Genomic DNA, 11,512 nt, shown 5'->3' with positions numbered 1-11,512 from the left:
AAAAAATATTTTTTTCTGTATAAAATCCTTACCATTTCCTTAATGTAGCCACTCTGATAAACGTTTCTCACATCCTTCATCACCAAAGGGCAGGCTTCATCTACTTTAGTGAGCAGGACCAGCTGAGGAATCCCTGAAAACACCAAAGAAGAAGAAATGCTGTAGATTTTTATGTATCAGGCAGTCAAAATATTGAGGTAGCACTTCTAAAATACTTTTGACTATTGATTTAATGAGCTAACTTTTCTTTAAACATTAGCTTTTCAAGAGAAAACTAAAATCACTCACTTATTTACTCATTAATTTCCCCCTGTAATCAATAGTTTAGTCTAAAATGAGCTGTGACACTACATCGTCACTGACGGGTATAGTGTCACAACAAATTTTTGCATCCATAAAATAAACAGCATTGCATAATGGGGATACAGAACATATAAGTTGTTAAAAAATGGTCTGCTACATTTTCTGCATTAGATTATTTTCTACTGAAATTTATACTTCTCATACACATAACCATAAGTTAAGCTGCCAACAAAATAGTACAATATTTTGACCATGTACCTGAATTAATCAAATAAAAAAAACATGATGTGTTTTAAACCTCACCTTCCAAAAACAAAAAGTCTAAACCGAGTCTAAATAAAAGCTGTGTTACTATTAAAAAGTCTGGGTGGAAGTCAATAATGAAAATAAAGTAAGATGAACTGGAGGTTGCACAAGGTGCCAGGCTTCAATACCACGTCATGAGGTGAAAATTACACCCGTGCAACATCAGTCAAGCTTTATCCTGCACTGCACAACTGGTTTGGTGAAGACTGATGAAAAGTTATATTGTTATTATTGAATGAGTATTGAACTTAAACCAAAAGTATACCTTGTGTTTTTAGCCTATTTGTTTACATTGTGTCACATATAGCAGTTGGCAGCTAGCAGTTCCTGTTTGTACTGCATAGACAGCAATCACCTGGATTTAAGTTAACACTGAAGAAAATGAATCTGATAATTGGCCTACAGAATGTCACAAAGTAGTATACTTTTTAAAATTGAATAAAGAAATAATCCATTTAAAGATATTAGATAAAGACCTGAATTTCATTAGTTACCTCTATGGGGCCCCTTGTGGGTAAAGGCTCAGTCGCTCTATATGCATATTGTACTATGTTGAGATTTTGAAAGACACTTTTATTGATATTTTCCAAGAGTGTGCATACATGTCATCAGTAAAATGAAGCAGGACTTGATTTCACTGACCCATTAAGTTGACCTTTCTGCGAATAGCATCCAGTTTTTCCTGCAGCTTTGTGGGCATGATAGAAATCTTGCAGGCATCCATGACGTAAGCCACACAGTGGATCTTGTCCTTGAGCCTTGGACACTTTCGATAGCTGCTGGCCTCCGATTGCAGAGGAGCAGAGGGGTTGAACTGAGTGATACAGTTGGAGGGAAAGACAAGGACAGTTTGAGTTAACTACAACTGAGTCAATGGTTCATACAATCAATATCCTGCTGAATGTAATAATAACAATACTACTACTACTACTACTACTACTACTACTACTAATAATAATAATAATAATACCTTTATTTGAATAACATTTTTCATACAAAAAAATGCAGCTCCAAGTGCCTTACAGAAAAATAAATTGCATGCAACAAGTGCTGCACATCAAAAAAAGGACAAATGAAAAATGAACATAAAGACATGTAAATGTACATAATATTACTAAACATAAGATAAAATAAAGTGAAAATACAATGTGTACTTAAATGGTGGGAATTTGAGACTTAATAAGAGAAAGTATTTTGCCATGTGTACTCAATCTTTAAATCAGCATCTAGGTCTCTGAAGCCATAAGCATAACAGAACCTCCCGTTTCCCAACGGACACAGACTCACCACCAATCTTGATTACATGAAATAAACCTCTATCAGCTTACCCCAGAACATCTTCCCACAGGTTTAACCTCATTTTGGGTCTTATCTGTGTCGGGCGCTACCCGAAGCTGCCCCAGAAAAAAAACACCCATAGTGGTGTGTGTTTTTTAACCCCCACAGCACCACTCTCTTTTTTTCTCAAACCTACCAACCACTGACCTCAGCACCCATGTAACACAAGACAGAAAATAAACCCACTTGATAATAATAATAAAATAAGATTAAATAAAGTGAAACTAGAATGCATAACATAAGATGGAAGATAACACCCACTGACATATAAAATATAATACATATTGAATAATAATAGCAATAAATTAAAATAAAAACAAAGTTAAAACATAGAATACATAGAATGTATAAAATCAAGTAAAATAAACATTTTAAAAGAAGTGCAGTAGTGCTTAGGTGCGAAGCTGACCGAGCGAAAAGATAGTTAAAGACTAAAGTGAAGAGTTTTTAGTTTTCTTTTAAAAATATTTGTGAGCTGGCTTCCCTGATATCTATCCGCAGTGTATTCTATAGTTTTGGGGCTTCACTGACAAAAACTGCATTCCCGATTTTCTTTTGGCTGTTGCTGGGAATCTCCAATAAACCAGCAGCAGATGATCTCAGTGTGCTTGAAGGCAAATAGTTAATAAGGGAGTTAGCAATGTAGCTTGGTCCTAGCCCATTAAGGGCTTTGTATATAAGGAGGAGGACCTTAAAGTCCGATCTAAATGTTACAGGAAGCCAGTGCTGAGCAGCTAAAACTGGACTAATGTTGGTCTCTCCTCTTGGTTCTGGTTAAAAGCTGAGCTGCAAAGTTTCGAATGAGCTGAAGTCTCTGAGTGTTTTTCTTTGGGAGGCCAGTAAAAAGTCCGTTACAGTAATCAAGTCGGCTTCAGATGAAGGCATGAATCAGTTTTTCAGCATCTTTTTGATTTATAAATTGTCGTACTTCGGCTATGTTTCTAAGGTGGAAAAATGATGTAAGAAAAAGCTGTACCTGATAACGGTCAGGCAGGTGACCTTTGAGGATACAGCTGATATCATCTATATCAAGCCCTGCACCTGTGCTTTCCTCCAATCCCATGGTGTCACACAGGATGATTGGCAGAGGTTTTCCTTCTCGTCCCGATTTCACAGAGTAAGTACGAAACTGTCGGGTACAAGGTGATGAGTAACAGACCATAGAATGGGGACTGGGCAGGATTTCCATTTTGAAATTAATCACCGTAAACAGAAATCACTAAGTCATTAATAAATGTAAAGAACTAACCTGTGTGGTGAGGCTGGTGGTAGAGGAGCCAGCGATGGCCTGACTGGTCACGTGGCCTCTGAATACAGAGTTAATAGAATTGAAGAAACTGGACTTTCCAGCTCCAACTGCTCCTATTAACAAGACCTGAACCTGGGACACAGAGCTGACCATGGGTTTGTAGCTCCTAATATTGTCCATCAGCTCCTTCCTCTTCCTGTTGAAACATTAAAAGATAAAGTACTTTTTTCCTTTGAAAAGGTTTTTAGTTGATTTTGGGTTGGTTGTGATAGAGATTTTTTGGGCATAACCAGTTGACCTCCATCATGGTAGCAGTCATGGTTACAAATTTATGACAGTTTCTGAAGAATTGTACATTGAAAACAGTAAAACCGGTAAACACGGCTAAGTCCATCATTTCTCTTCTCTCTATCTCTCTATATAAAGCAAGGAATCTCTGTCTGTCTGTATGTAAGTTTGTCCTTCGCATATCTCGAGAACCATTCATCCGATCTACTTCATACCTGGCAGGTGGATTGCTGGGGAAACGAGGAAGTGCAATGTCAATGTGTGAAGTTGTTTGGATGAGTGGTTCTTGAGAAATATATAAAAAATACCTCACAAAAAACATTGGTTTACTTCTTCTGCTGGTGGAGTCAACGAACGGAAATACAGACAGCACCACTCTGCCATTGTAACCCACATTGTGGTCGGAGGTGGGATTACATCCGCAGTGTTAATGCAGGCACATTTTGAACAGGCACTACAGTTCATCCAATCAACTTCAGCTCAGCTCAAAATTGTAGTCTCCAGATATTCTGCGTGTGAGGCGTTTAGGGAGCATCAGTAAATTGTAGCGTCTACTGATAGTCTGCATGAGAGGCATTTAGGGGACAGGCACTGCTCTCTCTAGGTACTGAAAAAATCGGCCTGTTCGAAACAGGCACATTTTGAACAGGCACTGCATTAGTAATCTTAAACAGCTGGTAGACTATGTCCAGTCAAGCATAGCAGCATTACAGATCATGGCATGTGGAAAACATTCATTATTACATCCAAATCATTAACTCACTTTACTATTTTTTCAATCATCAATTTCTGTCATTCTGTATATGATATAATACACTGCACTAAGCATAGTAATAGCATTATGTGCAGGATGGTGGCTGTATCCAGCTTACCCAGATTCCCAGACTATCGTCCTCCAAGGCTTCTCAAGTTCAGTTCTTTCTGTTGAAGAGAAAAAACTTTTATAAAACAATTTGATAAAAATATTACCAAACTTTTTTTTCTTTAAACAATACTACCTAAAAGTAGCAGTGATGATGGACAGTAAAGGCACTTTTGCACAATGACATTATTTTGAGATACTGGGGGGGGCGTTTTGTGGGGTTTTTTTCAGTCATGGGGAGGTTCCAAAAATATATAATAACTAAGATGGGAGGGGCCTTTCTTTTTTTATAAAATCAAATATAAAATTCAGCCCCCTTCCCTGCTCCGATAACTACTGTGGTCTCCCTAAGACACATTAGTTATTTGTTAGCTAGTTTATTTGGTTTAATCTTCAAAAATGATTTGAACAATGAACAAGAGTGGACAATAATATGAGGGAATTAAATAGCGGTGGACTATAGTTAGTCAGGATGCTCAGATCATGATACATCATGAAATATATCATAGACTATGTATGTATTTCCCACAGCAAGGCATCAAATAGTTATTTGAAGTTAACTCACCCTCAACTTGATAGACTTCACACTCAGTCAGCTTGAGGTCGTTGCCATGCATGTCTGCAGCATTGAAGTTGTAGTAATTTCCTGGACTGCTATAAACTACTGCTTGATTTCCAGTGACAAGAACCAATGCTTCTCCAAAATATGGACCAGAGTTACCAATCATTTTTACCGCATATATGGGACTGGTGACTGGATATTTATTGAGCTTTTCTCCATTGAAGGTGAAGACAAAGGCCTGGTCATCATGCACAAACTGTCCAGACTGACAGAAAGGTTGTTTGGTGTAGCCTCCAAACACATAACCAGAGGTATTATAGCCCACAGACACTGTGGGACAGTGGTTGTCACATCGTTGGTGGAAGGCTGCCCCGGTGAAACCATGGATGCTGGCCTTGTACAACAGCTGTAGCTTCACATTCCCCAGCTGTGAGCAGATCGTTTTCTGCTGGTTCTTGGTTAGCATGGAGTTCATAGTGGATGGTTGGTCTGCAGAAGTTTCTAAAAGATGCTGAATGAACCTCTGATGTTTTCTCACTTCAATGTCTAAATACAAAAAAAGACAAACAAAAAAAACCACAAATGCATTAAAATTGCAGGATATTTATCCTAACTTACTGTAGCTTGGTTAATCCGCCAGGATAAACTACATTTATGCATCATACGGGTTGTAACTAATCATCAAAGTTCAATTTGTTTGTAAAATCATTGAAATGAGAGTGCTCCCATTCTAATCAACTAACACTGATTACAGAACATAAGAGATGAATACCATTTACATAAAACCACTGATAACATCATAAAACTTCATTCCACAATAAAAATGGTTAAAAAAAAAAGAGGTGCAAATTAAATAAAGTTAAAATTAGAGTTTACATGTTCTTTTCATGCATATTTCTGGGCTGGAACTGAGTGGATCAAAAGAAACATGAAATGTTTTATATTCCTGTAATGTTGTGATTGATAAAATGTGATAACACAATGAAAGCATCAATTAGTTCACTAGCTGCTATCTTCAAATGTACTGTAGCCTATCTGGCCACTTTATTAGGAACACCTGTGCAGTCTAATGCAATCCAGTACAACAATGGTGAAAGGTGTTCCTAATATTTTGTCCACTCTTTACATACATGAGGGGGGCAAAATATTACGAATAGAATTTATGGCAGAGTTGATTGCATTAGATTGCACAAGTGTTCCCAGTGAAGTGACTGGTGAGTGTGTAATTCAAAAGGTAACAGACAAATATGTTTCACTGTATCCAAGTTTAAAGCCCAGTGTAGAAATTGTTGTTTAACACATGGGAGGAATTAACATTCCTACTCTTAATTCGGTTTGTCCAATCTTGAAAAACACAATGTATAAAATAAAACTAATTAAATGTACTTTCTGATTTCTTATTTTCAACTCTTCATTTAGTTCTTGAAACATGCAAAAGTCAATTTTCTTTTGATCATTTTTCATCAAAACATTTTTAGATACCTTGGCAAATTCAGACTGAAACTATAATCAGATTTCTTCTCAGACCGACAAGAAATAGTCTGTCACAGCTCAGTACATGTTAAAGCACAACACTTAACTTTCTATTTCCTCACATGGACAAACAAATGGTCAGCCACACCTACATATTTCTGCGGCAAGGATACCGAGTCCAAACGTTTTCTCCCCACATCACAAGCAATTCAACATCATCACACTGGTGTCTAGTTTTTTAAAGAATCAGTTTTAAAACTGTATTATTGTTAATCCAGAGAGTGCTTTTGTTTGTTTTTAACGTATTAATCATTACAACCAATTGTCCAGCACAGTTTTAATGTTGAATGTCACATCAGCGCCACATACCATCGATCATAAAAATCAAAGCGTTCATAAAAGTTTGGCAAAATAAGCAACCCTCATATATTTTCAGCCTTACCTCCCCTTCTCGACAGTTGAGTTGAGAGGTCTCTTAAATTGCATCCATGTTTCCCTCACTTGCGTCTTTTCCTTGCGTCTTAGCTTTTCCTTGCGTCTTAGTCCCTCCCACCGTCGATGCAAGGAGAGACGCAAGGAAACCAAGCGAGGAGAGTGGAAACGAGGAAATTTGTTTTAAGAGACATGAGACGTCCTCTCCTCCGAAACGTGACGTGAAGCGATGTCCGTTTCTGATGACGGCGACAGTTGATCACAGCTGGATCAGTTGTCAGTCGGCTTTAACAGCTGTAGAAACCATTTCTACTCGCGGAATGCGTTTATACTATTTATTGTATTTTTTGATAACCCTGATAGTGAATTCATCATTCAATAACCCAGAATATGATCATTTTTTTCTGAACACTGGAAAATATGTATTTGGCTAAATGTTTCAGGGAAAATGGAAATTATGTAACTCATATCAAACCCGACGCCCAGGAATTTTCAGCCTCACATGTGACTGAATGGAAATGACGATAAATGATGTAAAATATAAATGTGTTTAACTGTTATTATGGATAAAATTAAAGTCAGGAAGAGTCTGTCTGTCAGAAAGAAACAGTTTAATGGAGGAAATAAAAGATCATGAAAAGAAAAATCTTTCTAATACATGACGAAAGTTGTTAATGGTTCTTTTGTTGATCAGGTCGACAATTAACAGATTTTTAACTATATGATGAATATATAAATACACATTAAACTTGGGAATGATACACTTAAATTTAATCTGTAATCTGTCTCCACTTCGGTATGAAACTGTAGTGATGTATCAGATCAGTCAGATCAAGTGCAGCGTCCAATCAATAACTGATATCCAATAAGGGGGCGTGTCGGCCGTTTAAAGACTTCCGTGAAGGCTGCTCTCATGTTTCCTCGCTCCTCGCTCCTCTGAGCAAAATAAGAGACTTGGGACGCTCGTCAAAATGCGCATCAGGAACAACTTCCAGTTCAGGCGAGGAGCGAGGAGCCATAAAATAAGAGACTTGAGACGTACCCACGATGCTTCCTTTAGACACGTGTTCAGGTTCAACAGGGTGCTGCCTGGTAGGCTAGTCACGCACCAGCTGACAGAAATGAAACTGAAAGTGTTTGTCTCTGATGTAAAAATCAGTTTAAAGGACAAGTTCACAATATTACCAAGTCGGTCTTAAAACAACAGTCAGGGGACCAAATGAACATAGAAAAATGTTTTTCTTATTGTAATCATTCTTCCTGTTCATGATGGCCATTAGAAGATCCCTTCATAATGCCCTTACAATGTAAGTGATGGTGGCCAAAATCCACAAGCCTCCTTCTGTGGAAAAAATGTATTTAAAAATATATCTGAAGATAATATTAAGCTTCAGTTCAAATGAGTCAAATCAAGTTGATATCTTTCAACAGTACAGTAGTTTTAGAGTTCCTCTTTTTGTTACTATACTTGTTACTAAACAGGTAAACACTGTTTGAGAAAAACACGAAGAATTTGATGCTAAAAAGACTAAATGTGGCAGATATCTATTTCATATGACTAACTCAGACTGCTGAAGCATTTTCATTTTAATGCATTTTTGTTTGTGATCATCACATACTTGGTGAACCAGTTGTAAATGTTTTTATCTTCTGTCAAATCAGTTCAAACAACACAACTTTTGTTAGTGTTATCTATCTTATCATCCATTGATTTTTATTGTCTTTTGCATTTTTTATTGTGAAAATTTTCTGTTATTTTAATTTAATTTTATTGATTTTTTCTGTATTTTTGCAAGCAGGAATATGTTGGTTACCATATTACTGATACTGTGTACTGAAAACCAAATAAATAAATTGGTATAAAAAAAAATAAAAAATAAATAAAATATATTTTTGCACAAAGTGACTGTGTGGACACACTTTGGATTTTGGCCCCCATCACTACCATTGAAAGCACATTTAAAAAGGATCATATAATGATCAGTATGAACAGGAGGAATGACTACAGCGAGGAAAACCTCTTTCAGTGTTCACATGGGCACCTGACTGTTGTTTTAAGACACACTTGAAAAAATGTAAACCTATCATTTAACTCCTTTTCATTTAAAACAAATTTGACCTCCTTACTATATAACTCAGGTGTTTAGCACAACTAATTGGCACACAGTGGGCTTCAGGCATTCTTATCCTGAATCTATATGAGGCGAGTTCACTTGCTTTTCCTCAACCTCTTCTGGTTTTCCTGAGAGAAATGAGTGAGTTTCTTACTAAACTTTCCTGAAATGACAACCAACTTCAGTACCACTAAGTTTATTACACAGAACCATCTAAGAACTTGTCCATGGAAACTGTTTGGAAAAGGGCAGGCACTTTAAAAAAAAAAAAATCTTGGCAGGTGATTGGATCAACCGTCTGTCTATCTCTGTATTACCTTGCGAGGCAGCTAGATTTGCAGCACTGACTGGATTCTCACGTGGTCTGGTGATCTCATGAATCCAGATGCCTCGCAAAATAAACTAATCACTGTGTCATTGTTGGGCCTACTCTATCAAATAGCTGAAAATTGTGGGAAAAGTCAATGATAATAAAAAGAAAACCTATGTCAAAACTTTAGTTTGCACAATTATGACTGCATTAATTCAACCTGTTGCTAATTAATTCCTGCTTTGACAAGTCAAAAATTTGCAAATCTATCTATCTATCTATCTATCTATCTATCTATCTATCTATCTATCTATCTATCTATCTATCTATCTATCTGTCTGTCTATATACTTTTCTTTCTATATATATTTTTTCAATCAACCTATTAAACATTCATTTTTTCTTTTCTTTTCTTTTCTTTTTTAATTTAGGTTTGCCTTTTCTACTACGATTACTATATCATGATTTCTATATCATGAGCTGTTAAATGGGAATAGCATGTATGAAAACTTTGAAAAAATAAAGTTTTAAAAAAAATAATTCAAAGGATGAGTCTGATGAAGAGCGTCAGTTCCTACAGACCGAGCTGTGAGGAGGCAGAAAATGGCAAAAAGTATCCATTCTTGGAATTCAGTTTATTTATTTATTGCACTGTAAGCTGTTGAAAAACATTGTGTTCAATAGACTCAAAACTTATAATTTAACTTTGGCAGAACAACTTAATTTCTCTCTGTTAAGAATGCTGTAAACCTCTAATTAAATAATCAATTAATTATTATTATTTTTTTTAAATCTATTTGTGAATTATAACCACAAATTTACTTTATAAAAATGACAATAAGTATTTAATCTTGAAATTCAGTTTATTTATTTATTGTTTTTGTATTGTAAGCTATTTTGGTGTCTGTCTGAGCAGGAGTACCTTCTTCCCTGTTAGGCTTGGCAGCAGGTTCCCTGTGGGATTCATAGGGTCTATGTTAGACGGCAGCGAAGGTGGGTAGAGCTCTTAGCTCGGGAGCATCTCTTTGGCTGTGAGAAGGTCACCTGCTTCCTGGTTTCTTCACACCACTGGTTTGGTGTGTGTAATTACTCCCCACCACTTACTGCACAAAGACTAGGGATGAGTTAGTTAGCCAGCTTCAACTGTTGTAGTTAGCATCATTATAGGTGTAAGGCTCTTGTTCTCCTGTTGCCCCGGGTTTGGTTTTCTCATGTGTCCCAGTCAAGGTTTGTAGAGAATTGTTTGGGTGTTTGGTTGTGAGGATGGCTTCCCTTGTAGATAGTTTCATTCAGCATCCTTTACAGTCTTTGCTGGAGCATTGCACAAAAGATCATCCTCTAAAGTCAGCAGTATTGAAAGTGTATGAACTTGTGCCGGATGCATACCGCCACTCATTTTCAATCTAGGAAAAAGCTTGAAAATCAGACCTACAATGAATTTACCCATGATTTGATTTCCCATTTTAACTGCTGGGGCACAGCATCTAAAGTTGACACATTTGAGGATCTCTGCAACTGGGTTATCCTGGAACAACTTAAACTCTGTGCCAGAGCATGTAACTACATTTATTAATGAACATAAAGTAAAAACTCTCAGGGAGGCATTGGCGCTTGTTTGGGCTCTGCAGCATTTCAACATCTGTATTGGCTCTGGAGTATCTTCGTTGTTAGTTTTCACTGACCATAATCACCTTACATTTTCCGAAGTTCCTGCAAAATCCTAACCAGAGACTGATGAGGTGGTCATTGTTCCTGCAGCCATACAATTTAGACATTTGACATATTAATGGGGCTGAAAATGTAATTGCAGATGTGCTTTCTCGTGCACCAATGAACCCTTAATTTCATGCTGCTGATTGTTTCTCATTTCCATGCTCTCCTCTAATCATCTTTCTGTCCTTCATCCCTTTAAATTGCTCCTGTGGTACCAAGGATGCTAGGTTGGTGGGGACGGAGGGATGCACTGGAGGATGCAGCCCGGAAGGAGAGCAGTACTGATAGTGGATTATGGGTAATGCATTAACTACGACAAATTGGTAATCTTAAAGTGTTGGCGTTAATGTTTATGATGTGTAATATGAGGTTCTTAGTAGAACTCCCTTCTTATGGAGGGGGGTGTCATGACCCCTCCTTTCTGCCTGCAGTGGTTCAACTGGCCACTTCCTGCAGGAGCTGGCAGTCATGGAGGGTCGTTAAGGTAATGCAATGACACCTGGGTAGACCTCAGCCAAAGCTATGGCTGTGGTCGAAAAGTCGAAAAGTACATCCTATTGTCT

At 37.2% G+C, this 11,512-nt stretch overlaps 1 protein-coding gene across 1 annotated transcript; it reads right to left on the bottom strand.

Moving 5' to 3' along the window:
• Window positions 1-6: 6 nt before the first annotated feature.
• Window positions 7-7,021, bottom strand: LOC137178773 (interferon-induced protein 44-like; the record flags this gene model as incomplete). The annotated part of the gene is made up of 7 exons (XM_067583993.1): window positions 6,824-7,021; window positions 4,912-5,454; window positions 4,357-4,405; window positions 3,197-3,392; window positions 2,924-3,076; window positions 1,252-1,423; window positions 7-133 (listed from the first exon to the last, which is right to left on the bottom strand). Coding segments are annotated over exons 2-7 (1,169 nt in total), but the record flags the coding sequence as incomplete, so codon positions are not given.
• Between the last annotated feature and the right edge of the window lie 4,491 nt (window positions 7,022-11,512).

The sequence above is a fragment of the Thunnus thynnus genome, unplaced genomic scaffold (assembly GCF_963924715.1).
Source record: "Thunnus thynnus unplaced genomic scaffold, fThuThy2.1 SCAFFOLD_95, whole genome shotgun sequence".
NCBI classification, from domain to species: domain Eukaryota; kingdom Metazoa; phylum Chordata; class Actinopteri; order Scombriformes; family Scombridae; genus Thunnus; species Thunnus thynnus.
This window is presented reverse-complemented; position numbering and strand designations above follow the sequence as displayed.